At 48.8% G+C, this 24,476-nt stretch overlaps 1 protein-coding gene across 1 annotated transcript in view; it reads left to right on the top strand.

Moving 5' to 3' along the window:
- The first annotated feature begins 11,371 nt into the window (after positions 1–11,371).
- The window catches only part of PNLIPRP2 (pancreatic lipase-related protein 2), a 28,470-nt gene continuing 15,365 nt past the window's right edge, over positions 11,372–24,476 (top strand). Inside the window, exons 1-8 of the mRNA XM_012001127.1 lie at positions 11,372–11,507; positions 11,856–11,904; positions 14,468–14,622; positions 16,773–16,898; positions 17,688–17,822; positions 18,595–18,706; positions 20,828–20,947; positions 22,098–22,217. Of these exons, the coding sequence (XP_011856517.1) occupies positions 11,505–11,507; positions 11,856–11,904; positions 14,468–14,622; positions 16,773–16,898; positions 17,688–17,822; positions 18,595–18,706; positions 20,828–20,947; positions 22,098–22,217 (820 nt within the window). The 5' untranslated portion in view covers positions 11,372–11,504. The remainder of the gene's footprint in view (positions 11,508–11,855; positions 11,905–14,467; positions 14,623–16,772; positions 16,899–17,687; positions 17,823–18,594; positions 18,707–20,827; positions 20,948–22,097; positions 22,218–24,476) is intronic.

The following is a 24,476-nucleotide window of genomic DNA, read 5'->3' as shown; positions in this document are numbered from 1 at the left end:
TGCTCTGAGTCTGTCTCCTGCTGCGGCCGCCTCCCGGGGATACATTAGGGAATGGAACGTTTGCAAATGTCCCGAGCACGTCCCCATACCTGGGTTTCTCCCCATTGACTTTGGGTCACACAGCCTCCCTGGCTCCTGTGCCTGGGTGGACTGTCTTCTCAGTGCCTGAGCTCGTGGCGATGGACTGAACTCCGGAGCCTCAGTTCCAGGGGGACCAGCCTTTAGCCCCGCCCCTCATTTCACAGGGAGGAAACTGAGGCCCAGAGGGGCAGGTAGCTGTTCAGACTCACAGAGTGACCCGCTGTCCCCGTCAGGCCGGAGGGCCGGGCCCCGGACCCCTCTTTCGCGGACCCTCCCTGACTCACCGAGACCACCCCGAGGGATCGCGGCAGGCCCGGGAGGACGAGCCTCTCTGAGGAGGTAGATTTGAGGGTGGGGGGACCCCTCGTTGGCCCTGGCTGCTGGGGAGGTGCCCAGAGGCGGGCACAGGTGCAGGGTGCTCCCGGCCTTCCGTCCCGCTCCCCTGGGTCGGGGCTGCCTAGCGGCCGCCTAAGCACGGAACGGCGCGGAGGCAGGGCCCAGGGCGGGCCCTGCTGAAATGGGCTTTTCCATCAGCCAATCGGCTGGGACCCCGAGGAGCGCCCCCCCCCCCCCAGCCAATCTGGCAAACCCACGAGCCCAACCCACACAGACCTGGGAGGAGCGGGCGTTCTTCCAGGCGGCATTTCTGGCCTGCGGTGTCCCAGGTCACTACTGCCCCCAGAGAGTCTCCCCATGGTTCACCAAGCCCCGCATCCCACCCCTGCAGTCCTGGTGCCGACTTCTGTGTCTAACCTGCCTGGCCACGTCAAGCTATCATTGAACTTAAGACTTGAATGCGAGTGGGCTTCGATTGTCCCTCCAAAGCAGGGTCGTGGCGAGGATCAAAGGAGCGACCTTAGGAAGGGGCCTCACAGGACAGGGTGCAAGGCGAGTGCTCGAAAAACCGCGGTGATGACGAGGGTGATAAAGACGGCAGCGGCCAGGGACACGCAGCCCTTGGGTAGTGGCACCAAGTTCGGAGACAACCGAACCCTCTGGTTCTCTGTCAGTTTCAGCAGCATCCGCAGTGAACCCACATCCCAGACAAGGCTGCACTGTGTTGGCGAAGAGCTCAATTAATGGAACGTCGATTCGCCAAACACTTATCAAACACCAGCTCTGTGCCCACCTCTGTGCCAGGCATTGGCAGGAGAGGAAAGCAGAAGACATGCTGCCCTCAAGCAGTGCAGGGTGTTAGAGAGGCTGCCCCTGAAAAAAGCACTGTGATGCTGCCTGCTAGGCACAAAAAGTAAGGCAGGTCTCAGGCCAGGGAATTTCAAAAGTGGGAAGGAGCAAGATGAGAAGGCTCCACAGAGAGGGTGGTTACAAGCCCAGGCTTGAAGTAAGGAAGGAGACCACTACTACTCCTGCTGCCCTCCTCCCCCCACCTTGCCTAGTTCACAAGACAGGAGGAAAGAGAGAAACAAAAGTAAGATAAATAGCCAGACAACCTTGGCACCACCACCCGGCCCTAGGAGTTTAAAAAAAGTAGTAATAATAACATCAACCCCTGACCTAAACTACTTGTGTTATCTGTAAATTCCAGACACTGTATGAAAAAAAGCATTGTAAAACTTTTTATTCTGTTAGCTGATGCATGTAGGCCCCAGTCACGTTTCCCACGCTAGCTCAATTTATCACAACCCTTTCACATGGACCCCTTAAGGCTGTAAGCCTTTAAAAAGGCCAAGTATTTCTTTTTGGGGGAGCTCGGTTCTTAAGACGTGAGTCTGCCGACGCTCCCGGCCAAATAAAACACCTCTTTCTTCTTTAATCTGGTGCCTGAGGAGTTCTGTCTGCAGCTCGTCCTGCTACAGAAGGAAGATGTCCTACCAAGACTGCAGGCTGGGAGGCCAGGTAGGGGGAGGCAGCATCTGCCAATACCCAGAAGTGATAGGCATCATCTGAGGGTAGTGATTGGAACCAAGGTATAAGGGAGGGGGTGTGGTTGGTTGGCCGTGGGTGAGACCCCTGCTCCCTGGTCAAGGACAGTCTGTCTGACCGTGCTTCCCAGACTAACAGCCATGGGTGATGACTTGGGAAAAACAGTTTTAAAATAGGAAGGAAACTGAGAAGGGGGTATAGCCCTGGAGAGAGGAAGCCAGTTGGGGAGGCTCCCCAAGGCTGTTGGCCACATCCATAAACACTCAGCCAAGGCACTGCCCTGAAACTTGGAGTGACTGGTGGTGACCTGGGTCCCAGTTGCGGGGGCAGAGATGGTTGCATCTCCACGGGCAGGGAAGGCAGCAGATGGAGACCCAAGCTGGAGCGGGGCCAGGCCCCTACTCACTCCTCCCACATTCCCTTCCTGAAACCTTTGTCCTTTTATCAGTTATGCAGCTGGAGAAAATCCCCAGGAAGGCAAAGAACAGCAGGTTCCAAGATCACCAATGTGAACTTTGACTACTGATCAGTGTGGGTGTCTATAGTCCACTTTCTGATGTCACTGGGGAGTCCAAGTTCAGCCCCACAGATCCACAGCCCTAAAACCCTGACTTGAGGAGATGCAGAGTCCAGGCCTCTCTGGGGTAGGCCTGCCCTGTCTTTATGGCCCTGACCAAATCTGATCAGGTTTCTAGATTTAAGGGGTTGCATGAGGCCAACTTGATTGGACTTTACTATTTGTTTTCTAAGTAACAAAAGTGGCACATTGTTCAGAATGCACATGGATAGAGTCTTTGGGGCCATGAAAATATGCCATATTAACATTGACTTTATTAACATAAAGTCTTGTTGGAAGCAATGAAAAAGGGCACTGAGCTAGCGTTCAGGATTCTAGTCAAGCCAGGTGGCCCTGGACAAGGGGTTTCCACCTCTCTGGACCACAGCTTCCTCATGGGTAAAATGAATGCAGCATTTGAGGCCTGCCTTTCTCATGTTGTCTTCAGGGTCTAACTTACAGGGATGTCCAACCATTTGGCTTCCCTGGGCCACACTGGAAGGAGGATTATCTTGGGCCACACATAAAATACACTAACGATAGCTGATGAGCTAAAAATAAATAAATAAATATAAAATAAAATTTTAAAAACTTGCACAAAATCTCATAATGTTTTAAGAAAGTTTATGAATTTGTGTTGGGCTGCATTCAAAGCCCATAGGCCATGGGTTGTACAAGCTTGGATTCTAACAGAACCAGCAGCACCATGGGAATGTAAGGCCCCAGCCGTCAGTCAGTGTGCTATAAGGCGAGCAAGGTCATCCAAGGAGTGTGGTCACAGTCTGGCCGCACACCCCAAAGTTACCAGAAGGCCGTAGTCATGCAGAGCTTTGGGGTCCCCGCTAGGTAGCAATGCTTGTTAAGATTGGCTCCATGCCACCCAATCCATACCCTGCATAAAATTCCAAGGTGCACGAAGCCCAAACACAATCAAGACATGCCACGTGTTCTCCATCCTGGCTGCAAACCAGAGTCACCTGGGAGCTTAAAAAAAAAAAAAAAAAAAAGGAACAGAGAAATCCCAGGTTCCACTCCAACCAATTAAAGGGTAATCATAAGCCACAGGTCACTTTAAAAAGCCCACAGGTGATTCCCATGTGCAGATAGGTGAGTCTGCCCTGATACAGGAGTATTTAACTCCCAGGGCTCCTGGGCAGACTCTCTCTGAGAAATTACTCTGTGTTTCCATTTTGATGATAATCTATCTTTACCAGTTATAGAAATAAATCTTCCTTTTTGTTGTGATAATTTGTAGCAGAACTTTTGTTTCCTGAACGGAGGCTTAATAGAATGAAGTCAATAGGAATATTCCAGGGGGTCATGAGAAGTTTTTTTGTTTGTTTTTTAAGATGGAGTTTCGCTCTTGTTGCCCAGGCTACAGTGCCGTGGCATGATTTCAGCTGACTGCAACCTCCGCCTCCCAGGTTCAAGCGATTCTCACGTCTCAGCCTCCTGAGGAGCTAGGATTACAGGCTCGCACTACCATGCTCGGCTAATTTTTGTATTTTTAGTAGAGATGGGGGTTCACCATGTTGATCAGGCTGGTCACGAACTCCTGACGTCAGGTGATCCACCCACCTCAGCCTCCCAAAGTGTTGGGATTACAGGTGTGAGCCGCCACCTCTAACGCAGCCCATGAGAGTTTTTTTAAGAAAGAATAGAGTTCACATATTTACTGGCATCTGAAAAATCTTGGAGAGTATAATCTGGAACTGAAAATGTGGAAGAGACGTCCAGTGTCACAGACTGTGCGAACAGAGAGAGTTTCACCTGGGACCTGAAATGAAGGCGGAAACGTGCTGGCAAGGAGCCCCGGGCACTGGAGGAGAAATGAAGCTGGGAGACCTGGGAGTAGGGGTGGAGATGTGGAAACATTCCTGGCATGGGGAACCCCAGGTGCAAAAGCTCAGAAGAGGGGAAAAGCAGGTTCAGAACCGTAAGTGTTGACTGTTTGTGTCATTCTATGTAGGCAATTATCAGCTGGGAAGGCATCAAAGGTGTTGGCAGAAATTAGGCTGGGCGGAGGTCATATGGAAGCTGTTAGTTTGCTGGGGCTGCCATAACAAAGAACCACAAGCCGAGGGGCTTAAGTAGTAGAAATGTACTGTCTCCCCCAACTTCTGGAGGCTGGAAGTCGAAGATGAAGGTGTCGGCAGAGTTGGTTCCTTCTGAGGGCTACGAGGGAGTATCTGTTCCAGGCGTCTTCCACAGCTTCTGATGGTTTGCTAGCCATTCATTGGCAATCTCTGCCTTCATGTTCACAGGATGTGTGTGTCTCTGTGTTCAAATTTCCCCTTTATAGAAGAACGTCAATCATATTAGGGCTTACCCTAATGACTCCATTTTAACTGTATTAGCTCTGTAAAGATCCTATCTCCAAATAAGGTCGTGTTCTGAAGTACTGGGGGTTAGGATTCTAACATATCTTTTTATGGGGCCTGTATTCAACCCATATCAATGTCCATCTGCTATGGTTTAAATGTTCGTGTCCCTCCAAAATTCATGTCAAAACTTAATCCCCATTGTGACAGTATTAAGAAGTAGGGCCTTTTGGGAAATGATTAAATTATGAAGGCTCCACCTTTGTGAATGTCCTTATAAAAGAGGCTCCAGAGAGCTACCTGGCCCTTCCATCTCATCTGCCATGCGTTCATCCTTCATTGTCCCCTTTTACCATATGAGGATACAGCAAGAAGGCAGCGTTTTGGAAGCTGGGAGCATCCCACACCTGACACTGAATCTGCTGGTGCCTTGATCTTGGACTTCCCAGCCTCCAGAACTGTGAGAAATAAATTTCTGTTCTTTATAAATGACTTAGTCTCGGGTATTTTATTATAGCAGCACAAATGGACTAAAATATCACCCTTGCATACCTGGCTTTGGTGCTTAGACTCCACCTAAATTCTTACCCCTCTCCACAGAGTTATTCTCTTTAAATAAAGCCCAAATTACATGATAGCTCTCCTCACCTGCCTTCTCTTCTTAGTGCTTTTGATCATTTGTAATTCTGTATGTATTTATAGGTAACCATTGCCTGTGCCCCATGGGACCATCAGTCCATGAAAGCAGGGAAGGAGGATGCTTTGCTCACTGTTGTGCCTTCAAGGCTGGAAGAGCTCTAGCACATTGTACCCACGTGAAAATGAATGTGAATGAGTGAACCAACACGTGACTAATGCATCTGAAGGCAGTGAGGAATCACCCACAGGATTCAAGCTGAGAAGGACTTTAGGAAATGACCTGGAGAGAGATGCAGAGACCTAGAGAGAGGTGATGCTAGCCCCAGGAGGGGAAGGCAGGGGAAATGAAGGGAGGGGACCAGGCATGGTGGCTCATGCCTATAATACCAGCAGTTTAGGAGGCTGAGGCAGAAGGATTGCTTGAACTCAGGAGTTCAAGACCAGCCTGGGCAACATGGTGAAACTCCATCTCTACAAAAACTACAAAACTTAGTTGGGAGTGGTGGTGCATGACTGTAGTCTCAGCTACTTGGGAGGCTGAGCTGGGGGAATCTCTTGATCCTGGGAGGTGGAGGATGCAGAGAGCCGAGATTGCACCACAGCACTCCAGCCTGGGTATTGGAGTGAGACCCTGTCTTGAAAAAAGAGAAAGTGTTAAGGGGAGGGACAAATAGGTTTCAACAGGCCTCAAGGACAAGTAAAGGAGGACCCAAACCACCCCCATCTCCTGGGTAGCTGCTGTGCCAGCTGGCAGGGCTCACTCAGGCCCTGACTCTCCCCCCTGCCAACCATGTGGTCAGCAAATGAGTTTTCCCACAGGTGCTGACCTTCGCTTCCTTCCCACAGTAGACAGCTGGCACTTTGGGCCTTGATGCCATGGGCAGGCAAGTGGGAGTAAATGACTGCTGCTGGGTGGCAGCCTGGGGGTCCCAGCTGCCTGCCTTGGGCCACCCTGTGGAAGAGACCAGGCAGGCTTGGGACTGCTTAGGAGCACCCAGTGTGTCTCTTCTCAACTACTGGTGACTATGGCGGGGGTACCCAACCCTCTTTGGAGAGCAGCTTGGTGCAAGGACAATGTTCCTTGATGAGCCTAGATTCCATCTGTTTCACAGATCAACAAACTGATCTGCAGGAGGAAAGACAATAGCACCATAGTAGGAGAGGAAGCCCACAGGTCAAGTCCCTCCTCTTCCATTCGCCCTCACACTAACCCCTTTAACCTTTCTGGGCCTCGGTTGTCTCAGCTGTAAAATGGGAATTAAATCAGACTCTATTTCTTGCATGTTTTACAACTCTAAGAGCTTGGATTTGATCACTGCCATTTCTCTGAGGGCAGCTTCTAAACCACCACCACCTGATTCCTTTCCCATTGTCAGCTCTCTCCCATGGCTCTTAACATCTGCCCTTGGGACTATATCCCCCAGATGTGTTTGCTCAGTTTATTCCTCACTACCTTGGACATTGTTACCTCTTGGGTGATTTCTTATCCCCTTTAGAAAGGGGGTTTAAGTGATGTGCTCCTTCAGGGTGACTGTTGCTTGAATAGAAAGGCAACATCCTTTCTCTAGGTTGCAGTTTCCAAAATTTCTGGTGGGGTCCCAGATTTGAAAACAACCTTGGAAGAAGATCACCTAAGTCAACTCTTACCTGCTGCTTGACTTCTGCCAACCTCTGCTCATGTTGTAATGTCATTCAATGGGGCAGAGAGATCATTCCCCACCAACAAAACTCCATTCTATTTTCCAATGAGTCTAAGCTCTGGAAAGAGTTTCCTTACACTGAGCAAATCTGCCTCAGTGAGTCCTTCCAGAGCAGGGGTGACTGTGATCTGACTTGGCACTCAGAACAGAGTTTGAATAAAGCAGAACAGGAAATAACAATAATTGCTTCTTGCCTAAAGGAACTGTAACCTCCCCTTTTTTCTCTAGCTCTGCTCTCTGGGGTGGATGCTGACCAGATGATATGCCACTGACCACTCAATGAGAAGTTTTCTTTGACTATTCATGGCTAGAGCCAGGTGAGGATGATGATGGGATGCACAGGTTATCTGCAAGTGCCTTAGCTAAAACTCACCAAAGGCTATGAGCAAGCCACAGAATGGCTTAGCTACTGCATGGGTGACTAACCCAAAAATCAAAGAACTACACAATCCAAAACCCTCTGTCTTTCCTAAAAAAGAAATCCTTGTTAGGAATATAGAGTCAGGAAAGGAAGGTGCCTAGCTAATCCCCTAAAATGGACCACAGGCCTCTGAACAACTGCAATCATTCTCTCTCAGGGGGAGTCCAGTGCCCAGCTGCACCTGTCAGAGCCTGGGAAAGAAATACTCCAACCTCTTCCTTCCACCATCCCACCTGCTGATACCTCCCATTGGCTGAACCCAATCACAAGGCCAAGGGCCAAGTAGCCCAGGGTGGAAGCCCATAGAGGCAGCCTCAGGGCACAGAGCAGAGAGGAAGAAGGGAGACTGCATCTGGGGACACAAATAGGATCAGCTCATCACCAACCTAATGAATCATGAATCAATAACCTTTTTTTTTTTTTTTTTTTTTTTTTTAAGAGACAGAGTCTCCCTATGTTGCCGAGCCTGGACTTAACACTTGGGTTCAAGTAATCCTCCTGACTCCTTAGCCTCCCGAGTAGCTGGGGCTACAGGCACCACATCTAGCTAAAATGAGTCATTAACGTTTAATTCTCCATGTTCACATCTGGCAAGTATTTACTCATTATCGACTACCTGGCAGGTGTGTGCTAGGCTGTCCCAACATAGCGATGACTACACAGAACTTGACCCTTTTGTCAAGACAAGACCTAAACAAATTGTCATGGAAATGTCATTATCAATTGGGATACTTTCTATGAAAGCAAAGATAAGGAACATGACATGAGATGTTAAGGAAGGTCTGGTTTGAATTTGAGGATTGAAAAAGGCTTCTTTGTAGGCTGAACCCTGAGGGATGACTTCGATTTAGGCAGGGAAACAGGAGAGTGTCAGGAAGAGGAAACAGAATGTAGAAAGACCCTGAGACGAGCACTTTCAAGAGACCACCTGGAGTTTAGTGAGCAAGGGAGAGACACAGGTGAGGCCGGGGAGGAAGAGAAGGTCCAGAGAACACCACACTCTAAAGGCCATGGTAAGGAGTTTGGATGTTTTCCCAAAAGCTACCGGCACCCACTGGTCCCATGTCATGGGCCTAGGGCTTCATTCAGCCTCATGTTGTCATTCCAGGCTCCTCAGTGGGGTCACTTATGCACATCAGTGCCGGGCCTTAGATCTGACCTCCTCTCTCAGCTGCCGAACACCTCCAGGGGCAGCAGGTGGTGACATCAGGCTTTGGATTTGCTGAGACATAGGTGACCCCATTCAGGCTTCATCATCACTACAGATTCCAGAAACCTTGACTTCGTTTTTTCCTCTTTAAAAATTTATTTCATTTTTTTTGTTTTGTTTTGTTTTATTGGAGACAGAGTCTCACTCTGTTGCCCAAGCTGGAGTACAGTGGTGCAATCTCAGCTTATTGCAACGTCTGCCTCCCGGGTTCAAGAGACTCATGCCTCAGCCTCCCTAGTAACTGGGACTACAGGCATTGCACCACCATGCCCAGCTGATTTTTGTATTTTTGGTAGAGATGGGGTTTCACCATGTTAGCCAGGCAGGTCTTGAACTCCTGGCCTCATGTGATCTGCCCACTTTGCTGGGATTACAGGCGTGAGCCACCACACCCAGCCAGAAACCTTGACTTTTCTTAAGCCTGTTTGAGATAAGAAAGTTCATTCTTGGCTTCCCTCAGCTCCACACTCCTCTAGCCTCAGAATTCTCAGAAGAGAGTTTCAAAAAAAAGCTATTTTTCCTACACGTGAAATGCTCAGGAAATTGCTGGCAACCTCATGCTTCTGGGATTGATCAAAGGCCGGGGTGGAATGGGGAGCAGCTAGAGCTCCCGTCCAGCTGCTGGTGGGACTTACGCTGGTGCGACCACTTTGGGAAACTGTCTGGTAGCATCTCCTGAAGCTGAACACACTCCAGGACCCTCACAATACTCCTGGGTATAAACCCGAGAGAAATGAGTGCATATGTCTACCAAAAGACCTGTGCTAGACTAGAATGTCCTTGGCAGTAGCGTTCATAATAGCCCCAAACTGGAGAATTCAGATGTCCACCAACAGCAGAATGGATAAACAAATTGTGCTGTATTCTTACAGAAATATATCAATACCACATAGCAATAAAAAATAATTAACCACTGATAATTACTAATAATTACTGATAATTAATAATTACTGATAATTAACAATAATTAACTACTGATAATTAACTAATAATTACTAATAATTAACTACTGATAATTACTAATGTAACAATGTGAATGAATCTCAAAAATGTCTTGGGGAGGGGAGAAAAGCAAGATGCTAAAGAGTACATCCTGTATCACTCCATTTATATGACATTCTAGAGCAGACAAAAGGAACCCATGACGATGGAAATCAGAGTATTGTTACAAGGGTGGTGATGGTGATAGAAAGATCTGGCTGCTGAAAAATTTTTTTTTTTTTTGAGATGGAGTCTCTCTGTTGCCCAGGCTGGAGTGCAGTGGCGCGATCACAGCTCACTGCAAGCTCTGCCTCCCGGGTTCACGCCACTCTCCTGCCTCAGCCTCCCGAGCAGTGGGGACTACAGGCGCCTGCCACCATGCCCAGCTAATTTTTTTTATTTTTAGTAGAGACAGGGTTTCACTGTGTTAGCCAGGCTGGTCTCGATCTCCTCACCTCGTGATCCACCTGCCTCAGCCTCCCAAAAGTATTGGTATTACAGGTGTGAGCCACCGCACCCGGCCTGGAAATGTTTTATATCTTGATCTGGGGAATATACATAGGAGTATATATTTGTCAAAACTCACTAAACTGTACTTACATTTTCAACTTAAGATGTATGCACTTTGGTGTGTCTAAATTACATGCCCATTTAAAACATGGCAGGGTGGCACCTGGTTATTCACCCAGATTCTTCTGTAGCAGTGAAGAAAAGAAAATACCTTCCCTTATCTCCAGGTCGAGGTACAGTCTGTGCAGATCAGAAATACTTATAAAACAAGCTACATTATTTATAAACAAAGTTGTATTTGAACAGTATTCATGTTCATTTTATTCTTTTTTTTTTTTTTTTTTTTTTGAGACGGAATCTCACTCTGTCCCCCAGGCTGGAGCACAGTGGCATGATCTCGGCTCACTCAGTGCAAGCTCTACCTCCCGGGTTCACGCCATTCTCCTGCCTTGGTCTCCTGAGTACTTGGGACTATAGGCACCCGCCACCATGCCCGGTTAATGTTTTGTATTTTTAGTAGAGATGGGGTTTCACCGCATTAGCCAGGATGGTCTCGATCTCCTGACCTCGTGATCTGCCCACCTCGGCCTTCCAAAGTGCTGGGATTACAGGCGTGAGCCACCGCGCCTGGCCTCATTTTATTCTTTGGCGCTTCGTCTGTGAGGTTGTCTTCATTTTTGTTCTTTGTCTAGATTCTCTAATAGGTAAGGTAGTTCTCCACCTACCCCATCCCCAAAGTAAGCAAGGTGTGTGTCTTCAAAAACAGTCATTCCACTGAGCAGCAAGTCTCCTGACTTCCTAGCCCTGCACAGTCTGTCAAGAGCAACAGGATGACACAATGGGTTTGGGGGTTCATGTGTCAAAAGGGATTTTGTTCCAGAGGTGCGATGTACGGCGTGATGTTTCCCTGTTACCACTTTGGGGACACAATCTCTTGGCAACTAAACCTGTAAACTCAGATTAACTGAGCTCTTTCCCTTCTCCAAAGTTGGTTTTCCTGTCCTTGAATCTCGCTTTATAAACATTGCTGCTCCTGGAGTTGAGCTGGTTTTATGTGTTCACGATAAGTTAGGTTCAAAGCACCCACGTGCGGTGCCTTATCTATCCTGCCCGGCCTTTTCTCTAAGGAGTCCAAAGGATAAAGCCTGGCTATAAAAGGCCGCAGCCAACCTGCTGGGCTGAGTGGAAGCTCTGGTGCAGGATGGTAAGTCAGGGCCCCATGTGGGCAGGGGATTGGGCAGGGGACTGGGCAGGGGATTTGGCAGGGCTGGGGCAGCCCAGGCTACAAGAGGGGCATGGCCCAGAGGCAGGGAAGCCGCTACAGTGGAGCCCCTGAGTCCAGGATCCTAGCGTGCTGCTGTCTCCCTGTGCACTGGGAGGACTCAGCCTCAGGGTCCCCACCTCAAGGGAGAGGCCTGTGGGGCCCGGGGTTGCTGGGTGTCTGTTCCACTCACTGTCCGTGTGACCGGGGCTCCTGACTCGGCTGGGTCCTGCCCCTGCCAGCCTCACTGTGCGCGTGGGTCTGTGTGTGTCTGTGTTTCCTTCCATGTAGATGCTGCCCCCTTGGACCCTCAGCCTTCTCCTGCTGGCCACAGTCAGAGGTGAGGATGCTGTCACCATTCCTTTAGGGAGAAAGTTACATACCTGGGCTGCCCCTGGTGGGGCAGCTAGAGGTATATTAATAATTATTATCATGATTATGAAGAGCATTATCGTTACTTAGAGAAAACAATTGTGCCACTCAGAGAATGTTGACTCTGAAGCAGACACGGGACAATGTGCTGGACACGGGAGTATCTCTGGTAACCCTCCTCCTTGGCCCCCTTCTTCCTGCAAAGGCTTTTATGACTGGGATAAGTGGAGGGTGTGGTGTTCCCACTGGGTCCCAATGCCCTTGTCCCTGCCTGCAGACCAAAGCCATGTGGATGTGGCCCCTCCCAAGAAAGCCCAGTCTTGCCAGGCAAGCCTGCCTTTCTGCCATCATGCCCACATGTCCTCTTCTCAGAGTCACCGTTTCTGTCTCTCCAATTTGTTCCCCTCACCTGGTTCTGTCCAGAGGAGATACAGATATTCAAGTTCTACTTATCCTAAAACACCAATCACCTCCCTTTCTTTTGGAGCCCCTGAGCCCCAGCCTGCTGACTTCCCATCTGCCTACGCCTTCACAGGCGTGCTTCCTCCGGGAGCCGTTCCCTCTCTGTGGGGGCTGCCTCACCTCCTCTCCTGCCAGAACACCTCACTGCCCAATTTGGCCCCCCAAGCCCTGCTGTAGCAGACATGGTCTCCTTGGGTCCCTGTGGGGGCTTTCTTCTGCCTTGTGACCCTTCCCCCTTGTCTTCTCAACCCCGCCAGCCCACTCTTGGCCTCTCCTTCCAACCTGGCCATGATTTAAGACCGGGCTGCTGACAGCGGAGCCGGGGGTGGGTGCAACTGCTCCTCCAGCCATACAACCCCTCTTCATATCCTTTGCTGACCTGCAGCCTCCTCCTGCCCCAAATGTGGACATTCCCCAAGGCTCACGCCAGGCTCTCTCCTCATCTCTTTCCTCCTGGGGCCTTCCCTCTTGCCCAGCTTCTGGTCCTCCCGAGTTGCAAGAAACCCTATCAGGGCCAAGCCTCAAGCCTCACTCTCACTGCCCCCAGCCTCCTCAGGCTCTTCTGCTTCTCAGCCCCCTGTACTCGAGTCCCAAACACACAGGACTGCCTGTGGAAGCACAGCACTGCCCCTGCCACCATCACCTCCCCTCACCCTTACCAACTCACACCTTCCAATGCTTTCCTGCTCTCCACTTAAGAGATCCCAAATGTCTTGCATTCGAGCCCGTTCATTTAACCAGCTACCTTTTCCCTGGGGCAAACATTGCTTGAGCCTCCTAGAGTCCACCTCCAAGCGTGCACCCTCTTTCTGGAATGAATTCAACGCCATCGGTATTGCTTCCGTTAGAGCTCCTCTCTTTCTGGACAGGGTTCATATCTCATTTATCTTTGTGTCCCCTCAAGTTCGAGCTTCATTCCCGTTTAAACTTCTTGGGTTCAAATCCTGCCTCCACCACTAGCCGTGACCTCGGGTAGCTTACCTTGTCTCTCTGTGCCTTGGTTTCCTCAGCAGTAAAATGGAGATAATAATAAGTCCATATTTGTGTTTTCAGGCTTAAATGATATTATACCAGTAAAGTACTAACATGGTATCTGGCACATAGTAAACAAGTATTAACTATTATGAGTTTTTTTAATGATTCACCAATATTTGGTATCATCAGTACAGGAGTTGAGGAAGCATAAGAGAAAGGACCCATTATAATCCTTTGGGTTGAAATTATGTCACCTTTAGTGACCATATCCTGTGATCATGTTTATGTCATGGACACAGAAAGTACTCTTGGACTTAGATGTGGTTATTTGGATCATGGATTACATATATTGAGTTTCTACCACACGTAGCGTGATACACAAATCATTCCTGTTCTTAAGAAACTTATCTTTTCAAAGCAAAAGGGAAAATATGAAACGGCAGAGAATCATTTGAAACAATATGCATAAAAGAATGACTTGAAGACACGTGAATTGGTGTGGGCACGGCCTATGCTGTATGCAGGAGAGATGGGAAAACAAAGTAGCAACTCTGTGCTACAGAGTTTGTAGGCACTTGATACTCACTACTGGATGCTTACATGTAAAGGGCCAGCTGCAAGTTTCCTGAAAGAGGTAGTTTTAAGGCAGCAGTTTGTATTAGGTTGGTGCAAAAATAACTGCAAAAAACATTGCTTTCAATGGCAAAAACCGCAGTTACTTTTGCACCAACCTATACATCAGCAATGCCCCAATTTGCCTAATGGTAAGGGGCACTTACTGAATATGTGTTTCTAGGACCCCACCCCAGACCCTCTGAATCAGAATCTCTGAGGGAGGGACTTATGAATGTGTAGATGCAATACACCTATTCCCCACACTGTCCCCTGTCCCCACCCGCCCTTCCCACCCCGCCATGCTGCAGCCCCCAGGTGATTCTTATCGTCCCAGAAGTTTGGGAAATGTTGATGGCAAAGATAAAGACCAGCACTGGCCTTAGCCAAACCGAGGCTCTGTCCTGCAGAGTTTTCCTGTATGGATATGACATTGCTTCTTTCCAGAAGTTCACACATGTCCTGTTTGTGGCTCACCCTAGGAAAAGAGATCTGCTATGGACAACTTGGCTGCTTTTCTGATGAAAAACCATGGGCAGGAATCCTTCAGCGACCTACAAAATTACTTCCCTGGTCCCCCGAGGACATCGACACCCGCTTTCTTCTGTACACAAATGAAAATCCAAACGACTTCCAAGTAAGAGTGGGCATGTAAACGCTGCATGGTGGGTATATTTGGGCTGCCACAGTGGAGTCTTTGCATGGCTGTCTAGGGCATAAGTCACTGCCTTGGAATTTTCTAGAAATTGGATTCTAGACATAGAATCCAATGCGTAGCTCTCAGGATCATAAATGCCTGAGTATCTGATGAAATCTACTGATGCCTAACCAAGAAACTTACACATTCACACACACTGGTGCAGAGAATTTCAGTGGCTACCCCAGCATAAATGCCGTTTCCTGGGAGGAAGGGACTATGAGTAGCATCTATGGAGAAGCCCAGGCCTGGTGTAGCCACTGGAAAGTTATCTCGTTTCTACACAGGAGAGTGGAGGGAGAGAAGCCTTTTGGGCATTGGGGGTGGGGGCAGGTGTAAATCCTTCCTGAAGAGCTAGAAGACAGGTAGGGGAGAGGGGACATGTAACCACAATAGAGAAAAGATGAGGTCCTCTGGAGCAACCTCCAGTTTGCAGCAGGTCTGCCCAGCAGAAGCAGATCAGACTTGCTCCAGGGTGTCAGAAGTGACCAGGAGACAGTTTCAAGGAAGACATTGCTGAGAATCCAGCAGCTCACAGCTCTGGTCCCTGAGAGAGTTTAGGGAGCCAGGTGTCTGTCTCTAGGTTTCTGAGGTCGCCCACTGTGGGACTCTATGTGACAGCCCAGCTTTCTTACTGCTGCCAGCCCAGAGTCAGCCTGGACATGGTTACTGTGCTCTTTTTATTTTGTGATCCTTCTTCTGGTGTCTTGTCTGTGAGGGTTGGTGGAAGGGTGTCCGAGCAGCCCATGGTAATTTAGAAGTGCGTTCCAAAGTCTCACAGCTCCACTGAACTGAATTTGCCTCCAGGCTTAAGCTTCTGGTCCAGGGGTTCCTCACCTTTCCTGTGCCGGGAACCTCTTTTACCACCTGGGAGAAGCCTAAAGACCCGTTCTTAGGTCATTGGTTTTTTTTTGTTGTTGTTGCTGTTTTTTTTGTTTTTTTGTTTTTTGTTTTTTTTTTTGGAGACAGAGTCTTGCTCTGTCGCCCAGGCTGGAGTGCAGTAGCGTGATCTCGGCTCACTGCAAGCTCTGCCTTCTGGGTTCACGCCATTCTCCCGCCTCAGCCTCCTGAGTAGCTGAGACTACAGGCGCCTGCCACCGTGCCTGGCTAATTTTACTTTTGCATTTGCAGTAGAGGCGGGATTTCACTGTGTTAACCAGGATGATCTCGATCTCCTGATCTTGTGATCTGCCCGCCTCAGCCTCTGAAAGTGCTGGGATTACAGGCGTGAGCGACCACGCCTGGCCAGGTCAATGTTTTTAAATGCAAAAACAAAACATATTGGATTACAAAAGAAATGAATTATATTGAAAAATAATTGGCCGGGCACGGTGGCTCAAGCCTGTAATCCCAGCACTTTGGGAGGCCGAGACGGGCAGATCACGAGGTCAGGAGATCGAGACCATCCTGGCTAACACGGTGAAACCCCGTCTCTACTAAAAAATAATACAAAAATCTAGCCAGGCGAGGTGGCGGATGCCTGTAGTCCCAGCTACTCAGGAGGCTGAGGCAGGAGAATGGCGTAAACCCGGGAGGCGGAGCTTGCAGTGAGCTGAGATCCGGCCACTGTGCTCCAGCCTGGGCGACAGAGCTAGACTCCGTCTCAAAAAAAAAAAAAAAAAAAAATTACCAAAACATTTAAACATATAAATACGTGATATATTCATACATGTGCTTTTTATATCTCACTAAATAACAAGATCTAGCGGTTGGCCTAATAACTACTATAATATAAAATATTTATGAGTACAAATGATATTTTTAGATACCTGCAATAATTATATTATGACCTGAAAATACCTGTGACTGCTACCGGGGACAGAGTCACAGGTGTTGCTAATACCACTGTGGTTTATTGTCTAGTTTTGTGATTAACTGAAATACTAGATATGGATTAAGGATTAATTAAATCAGAGGGTCCGTGAACTTGGACTTTCTGATTTCTATCCACAACCCCAGGTCAGGAGCTCCTTCTAGTCCGACCCAACTTCGTGGGCGTTGAAGCTACGATATCAGTTCTGAAACTGGCTCTAATAGGCTTGTGGCTTGGAAAGGCCAACATTCAAATTAATCTTTTTAAATTAAACCAGCTAATCACTGGCACAGAACCAGACACCATTGAGGCTTCAAACTTCCAACTGGACCGCAAGACACGCTTCATCATCCATGGCTTCTTAGACAAGGGGGAGGACAGCTGGCCGTCGGACATGTGCAAGGTGGGGACCCACCACTTGGCCACTCCCTGGTGAGACCAGCACCCAACACACAGATTCAAACACTGCACCCCCAGTTTCCCTTAGACCAGGAAAGGAAATACTTCAGAGAGAGATGGGTCCTTTTTAACACCACCGGGTAAAGCCCAGTTCCCAAGGGCATCCATTGCTAAAATCTCCCTACCTACCAATTTCTAGCCAACAATCTCCTATGAGGCTGAAGACACCCAGAGTTCAGTCAAAAAGTCTCGAGGTAGAGACTGCAGCAAACTACTGGGCATTTATCCTTGATGACGTATGCAAAACCCCTTTGTGATGTTAAAAAACACTTAAATTTTACCCTCTAAAGCACCGCTATCCAATAGCATGTTCTGCAGTGATGATGGTGTTCTATATATGCACTGTCCAAATCAGAAGCCACTGGCCATGTGTGTTATTCAGCACTTGAAATGTGGCTGGTGCAACCGAGGAGATGAATTTGACATGTAATTGAGTAGTAGTCTGTTCACATCTGACTTAGTAAGTGGTCTTTTTAACCTGGTTGTGTTCCTAACGATGTGTGAGACCTTAGACACGTCACTTACCCATTCTGGGGTTCAGTTTCCATATCTGTTAAGTGGATATTAGCATGTCCAGTCCATAACACTGCAGTGAGGTGCCGTCATGGCAGGTATAGGAATATTGAAACTCTGGCATGGGCTAGGCATTTGACAGATGTGAATGCCTATCTGTGGGGTATGCAACTGGGGGCTGTTTATAAATTGATTTCTCTCCCTTGTTTGTCTTCCCCAGAAAATGTTTGAAGTGGAGAAGGTGAACTGCATCTGTGTGGACTGGAGGCACGGGTCCCACACAATGTACACCCAAGCCGTGCAAAACATTCGGGTCGTGGGGGCGGAGACAGCTGTCTTAATACAAACACTGTCGGTAAAACCCTGCCTGGGCCCTGTCCTGTGGGTAGGGGTCAGAGAGAGGGGAAGGGAGGCACCACGTGGCACGGAGAGGCAGCCTGGGGACCCGTGGGCATGGGTAGGAGCCAGTAGCCAGTAGCCCAGGTTGTAATCAAGAAGGACCATTCCCAAGATGAAGACCCTTCCTCTTTGCCTGCTGTCCTGAAGACACTTTGCCCTATCACTGTCTAGCTATGGGACCTGAGGCAAACTGAGCCTCGGTTTCCACTTTTGAAATAGAGCTTCCTTGCAGGCTGTTCTGCAGGGGTCAGAGAGCAGTCTGGGCTGCCCAGCAGCTCCCAGTGCAGAAGATGAGTTTTCATCCTCGGCCAACCCACGAGGGAAGGCCCTGGACCTTTCTGCAGGATCTATGGGGCGGGGCGGGGCAGAGATAGGGCCCACTCTACCTGCGCTCTCCCAGACAGGCCATACCCCACGCAGGGACGAGGGAAGAGAGCTGGGGGTGGGGCGGTCCGGGGCGGCAGGCCGTGTGCCTCGCCCGCCCAGGTGGCCTGCAGTTGGCGTGGTGGCCGCTGGTCAGCACTGTTGCCCTGCGCACGAACCGGCCCGCGGGACTCTCAGGCTGCAGATGGCGAGGGGTCGCCCTGCCCCAGGCGGCGTGCTCAAGCCGTGGGGGTCGAGTTTCGAGCCCGGGTCCTGCCCCCATCCCTGGCAGGGCCCGGCGCCCGGCTCTCCGACCAGCGGGTCCCCACACGGTGCTGTGTTTCTGACGCGCTATCCCTCCGCAGACGCAGCTGGGGTACAGCCCTGAGGACGTGCATCTCATCGGCCACAGCCTGGGCGCACACACGGCCGCGGAGGCGGGCAGGAGGCTGGGGGGCCGCGTGGGCAGAATCACAGGTAGGGGTCGCGGGGCTCCGGGCGGCCCCCGGGTGTGCACGGAGAAGGGCACCCCTGCTGGTCTTCCCAAGGGCGCCCCTGCTGGTCCTCCTGGGTACCGATTTTTTGTGATGACCGGTCTTAAATTTAAAAATAATTTTCCATAATGTGTATTAGAAAATGGATAATTAAAAATAAAAATGCATTCATTTTTTTCACACATGTAATCCCAGCACTTTCGTAGGCTGAGGCGGGAGAATCGCTTGAGGCCAGGAGTTCGAGAGCAATTTGGCAACATGGTGAAACCTTGTCTCTACAAAAATGTTTTAAAGTTAGCCAGGCGTGATGGCTATCGCCTGTAGTCCCAGCTACTAGAGAGGCCCAGGTGGGAGGACTGCTTGAGCCTACGTGTTCCAGGCTGCAGGGAGCTGTGATAGCCCCACTGCACTCCACCCTGGGTAATAGAGGGAGACCATATCTCAGAAAAAGAAAAAAAAGAGAAAGAAAGGAGGAAAGAAAAGAAGGGAAGGAGGAAAGGAAAGAAAGAAAGGAGGGAGGGAGGGAAGGAAGGAAGGAAGGAAGGAAGGAAGGAAGGAAGGAGGGAGGGAAGGAAGGAAGGAAAGAGAAAGAAGGAAAGAAAGAGAGAAAGAGAGAAAGAGAAAAGAAAAGAAGCGAGGCCGGGTGCGGTGGTTCATGCCTGTAATCCCAGCACTTAGGGAAGCCAAGGCGGGTGGATTATGAGGTCAGGAGATCGAGACCATCCTGGCTAACAAGGTGAAACCCCGTCTCTACTAAAAATACAAAAAATTAGTCAAGCGTGGTGGGGGGCACCTGTAGTCCCAGCTACTCGAGAGGCTGAGGCAGGAGAATGGCATGAACCCAGGAGGCGGAGCTTGCAGTGAGCCGAGACCATGCCACTGCACTCCAGCCTGGGCGACAGAGTGAGATCTCAAAGAAAAGGAGAAAGATTTAACTAGCACATTAAATCCATGACTTAAGGACTATTATTTTCAGAGTATGGCAAAGTAAAAGAAAAAATGTGAGATGGTTTTAAAAATTCATCAGTTCCACATAATTGTTTGAATGTCTTTACTGTGCCAGGCAAAGACAGAAAATGCAAACGCACACTGAGACCCGCCATATAGAAGGTGCTCAGTAAATATTGAATGGATGAATGAAGCGCTAAACTGAATGCATACAAGACAAAGACACAAATAACTATTTATTTTGTGCAGCCAAATCAGTGTGTAACTTCTCTAAACAGTTCACATCAACATTTAATGAACGTCCCTTTGCCCAAGGCACTGGGCGAAGGATGAGGGGGTATTGGTTTGTGTTTATGTAGAATTTTGCAGTTTGCAAAGTCCCTTCTCTTACATCTTTTCATGAGGGTTTCACAACGACCCTCTAAGGTAGGTGGTTGTCATTATTCCTACTTTTCCGGTAAGGACACAGAAGCTCAGAGAGGACAGACATTTGACCTGCAGCAGAACTAGGGCAAGAATACAGGCCTCCTCCTCCCATGCTCTGTTTCTCTCTGAAGATGACCTGGGCACAGCCCCTGCCACAGGAAATCCACTGTCTAGTCCAGGAGGCAGACAACTAAGTAGGCAAATAAAATTCAAAGCAGCTTGCAAAATAATACAATGTGGATGGAATGGGCTGAGAAAGGAGAGGGGTTAGATTTTCCATTTAACCATGAGGAGGTGGTGTGTGAGCTGGGTTTGGAGGAGAAAGATTTAGATAAAGGAGGAATGTGGGAAAGGGCACAGCAGGCTGGAGAATGGCATGAGTCACACAAAGGAGTAGATGCGTGCAACTGGGTAAGGCCTGGGGTCTTGCAGTCTCTGAGAGCAGTGGTCAAATGGTAACGTGTGAGGATAAAAAGAAAAAGGGAAAGGAGGGGTGTACGGAGGCTACCCAGATCCTTCACGGAGCCAGGCACTGGGGATTTCTGAATGTTCATCCACAGGCAATGACCCCATTCCCAGCCTTTCTGTCCCAGACTCTCTCTCCTAGGCAGACCAAGAGCTGCAGACCCAACCCCCAGAATCATAGCTGCTGAGGTAGAAGCTCAGTCTACCAGTACTGGGTTTAAATCCCAGTTCTTAGAGTTCAGCCTGCCTACCTTCTCTCTTTCAGGGCTGGATCCAGCAGAGCCTTGCTTCCAGGGTGCGCCTGAGGAGGTTCGGTTGGACCCATCTGACGCCATGTTTGTGGATGTGATTCACACAGATTCTGCTCCCATAGTTCCTTCCCTAGGTGAGTTCCTCAATCCCATCTCCTGCTGACCTGTGCTACAGCTAATGACATTGGGTCCAGATATCCCCTCTCACACACACATACACAGACAGCAGGGGAGGCCATTTGAAATAGCTACAGGAATGACTTGGGCACCAACCAGTCAAAATGGGTAGCAGTCCCAAATAAATAGCTCGTACAATGCCAGTGGAATCAGCCTGCAGTCCTGGGTTAAACGAAAACCCTTCTGTAGTCTATGAAAGGTTGTCAATCAATCTTCAAACTCTGCATCCTTCCCCAGTCTACCAGTAACTAATGTGGCGGAAGTATTTATTCTTAAAACTTGACCTGTACTTGCAAAATACGAAGTTAATTTTTGAATATTTTTCTTACTTCTTCAGTCAAAGCTTTGGTTACACTTTGTTTTGTTGGAGACTATCCCTTTATTTAATTCTTCTAAAATCAGTGTTCTTTTTTCAATATTTTCTTACATAGCCACTCATGAAACTTGCCAATAAAGGGTATGTTTTTGATGATGTTGATGTTATCACTTACTTAGCATTTACTATGTGCTACACTGAACATTTTGCATATATTAGCTCATTAATTCTGTAACACTCTAAAAAGCGGGCTATTATCACCATTTCATGGCTGAGGAACTGAGGCTCAATTAGGTTAAGTAATTGTCCCAGATCACAAAATCTGTAAGTAAAACCAGGATTTGATCATGGATTCATGCGCTTTGAAAGCCAAAGATCCTAGCCATATGCTATGGCTCACAATATAACATTATGTAGTCTCCACATAACAATATAATGTAGACATCAAAATTTTAAAATGAGTAAAGTAATACAAATTGCACCAGTCTTGATATGTCTACTGGTGCATAATGGTACTAGGGCATATCAATATGATCCAGGACTTTCTGAGACCCACAGATACACATCTGTGTCTCACTTACCCAGAGCCCAGCCCCCGCCCCCATTTCACTTCCTCTGCCCTCTCCTTCCTCCTCATCTTGCGAAGCACCCATCTCTGAGAACTTTCTACAGAGCTAGAGGCAGTGGTAGCTGTGATGAAGGAAGAATTTGCCAAAAAGGGTCTTGCTCTGTCCACAACCTAACTTTGGGACCACTCACCTCACTGCTTATCTCTGCTTCAAATGTTTTAGGTTTTGGAATGAGCCAAAAGGTGGGCCATCTGGATTTCTTTCCAAATGGAGGAGAGGACATGCCTGGGTGTCAGAAAAATATGCTTTCAACCGTTATTGATATCGATGGAATATGGGAAGGTATGTAAATTAAAGAAGTAAGATAGTAATTGCTCTGTTTGAGGAGAAAGCCGAATGTATGGGCTGGCCTTCATAATGCTGCCATTTGCCACCGTTTATGGAGTGTTGTGAAAATGTGCCAGGCGTTTTCACAATACTGATGTGAGATGGTTACTCTGATTTTGCAGATCCAAAAACTGAGGATCAGAAAAATTATATAACTCAATTGGGCGTGGTGGTTCATGCCTATAATCCCAGCACTTTGGGAGGCTGAGGCAGGCGGATCACTTGGGGTCAGGAGTTCGAAGACAACCTGGCCAACATAGTGAAACCCCATCTCTACTAAAAATATAAAAATTAGTTGAACGTGATGGCATGCACCTGTAGTCCTAGCTACTCAGGAGGCTAAGACATGAGAGTCACTTGAACCCAGGAGGTGGAGGTTGCGGTGAGCCGAGATGGCACCACTGCACCAGCCTGGGTGACAGAGTGAGACTGTCTCAAAAAAAAAAAAAAAAAATTTCATAGCTCATCCAAGACCACTCTATATCTAAGCCCAGTTTCTAACTATAAAGCCCTGATCTCATGCCCCAGCCTGTGTATCTGCCTGTTGTCAGGATCCTGGGATAGCGGCTTGGCTGACATGTTGGCTCTGGCTTTGACCACCCATCCTATCTGCAGCACTTGCTCCTTGAAGAACTGCAGGGCATAGCCCAAGATTTGAAGGCCTTGACTTGCTTGTCTTGCTTGCTGGTTGCTGTTGTTAGGTGCTAGAAATGGAAGGGGACTTCGCTGAGAAGAAGACAAAGGAGGGATGTGCTCTTTGGGTTTGGGGTGCACGTGTAGGAGGGGGGACCTGGAGGTCTGGGAGACCCGTGGTGGCTGCTAGCCAGCTGTGTACATTTCTGTTCATCTGAGAGAGCAGGGCCCATGCCCCGCCATTAGGTGACCTCATTGCCCCATCTGATTTGCTGCCCCTTGCTCTGGCCTTTTTTGATTCCTGTTTCTCCTCCCCTGACACCAGGCTTCACTCTCCTCTCTGAAAAGGGAGGTTTTGGGCCTGTCATCATTTTACTCTTTATTTTTCTGAGCTAAGAGTTCCCCAAGGCCGAGGACTGTGTTTTGCACATTTCAGACACTCCAGTACCCTGCTCAGGGCCTCGTCCAAAGCAGGTACGAAATGTACTTTTACATTGAGTTGAGTAGCTTTGTGTGGCATTTTAATATTCCATGTGCTTAATGTCAAAGAGTCGAGTCGACAAAGCGACCGCCAGCATCCACCAGCACATAAACGGAGCTTTTGTCCCCTCAGGTAACTCCTGGGGAGATGTGACCATTCCAGGCTCCCTGAAAGTGCACCAGAGTCACAATAATAGCTGCCGCCTCCCACAAACGATGAGCAGGGCACACATAATAGGAATGAGCCCAGGTTTAATTAGAGAGGCAATTTCGAGTGAACCAGCCCATGAGCACTGGAGTGTTTCTATTGTGTCAAGCTCCGAGTCACCCAGGCACTGGGCACTGAGGAATAATTAAATCCACTTTCTCCTCCATTATGGGGTCCCAGGGCAGCAATTTTGGATGAAAGAAACAATTAAGTTTGAAACAGGTGCTGTTGTCGGGTGATGAGCGCTGACGTGGGCACAGGGAACCTGGCTTCAGCTGGAAGTCACTCGGTCGAGGGCCGGGAGCCGTGGACAATGAAGCCACCTTGGGCACAAAGGGAAGTGTTCCTTTCTCAGTGGGTGGCGATAAAGCCCCGCAGACCCCCCAGGAGTGGTCCACAAGTGTGCCAGGGTCACTGTGCATTTCTCCATGGGAAGTTTTCTACCAAGGAGCCAGAGAAATGAGAAAAACACCTTTCCATACTTTTTCGAAAGAAAAGGATGATAAATAAAATGCAGTGAGAGAGTGGCCAGAGGTCATGGCCACCTTGCCGTCACCGCTTTTACCTTGTGCCTTGCATAGCGAAGAGGAAGAATCAAAAAGCCTGGTTGATGGGGAAGGCCTGCCCAGTGTGTCCGGGGTCCTCACAGAGATAGGATGTGGTCTGCAGCAGCATTGGATGGGCCGGCACGGTAACTGTTTTTAAGATGCGGATGCGCTGCCTCCACTCATGCATGCGAAGGTTTTCAGGTACAAGTGGAGGTACTGGCTTCTTATGAAAACTCAGAGGACCCAGCGATTTGGGGCTTTGAACATGTAACACCTGGCTAGACTGTGCAGGGTTAGAGGGGCCCTTTTTATAGCTATTGCTATCTTCTCTTAGTCTCTCTCTCT

The sequence above is a fragment of the Mandrillus leucophaeus genome, unplaced genomic scaffold (assembly GCF_000951045.1).
Source record: "Mandrillus leucophaeus isolate KB7577 unplaced genomic scaffold, Mleu.le_1.0 Scaffold65, whole genome shotgun sequence".
Lineage (NCBI taxonomy): Eukaryota > Metazoa > Chordata > Mammalia > Primates > Cercopithecidae > Mandrillus > Mandrillus leucophaeus.
The sequence above is the reverse complement of the archived record's forward strand: the minus strand, read 5'-3'. Positions and strand labels throughout refer to the sequence as shown.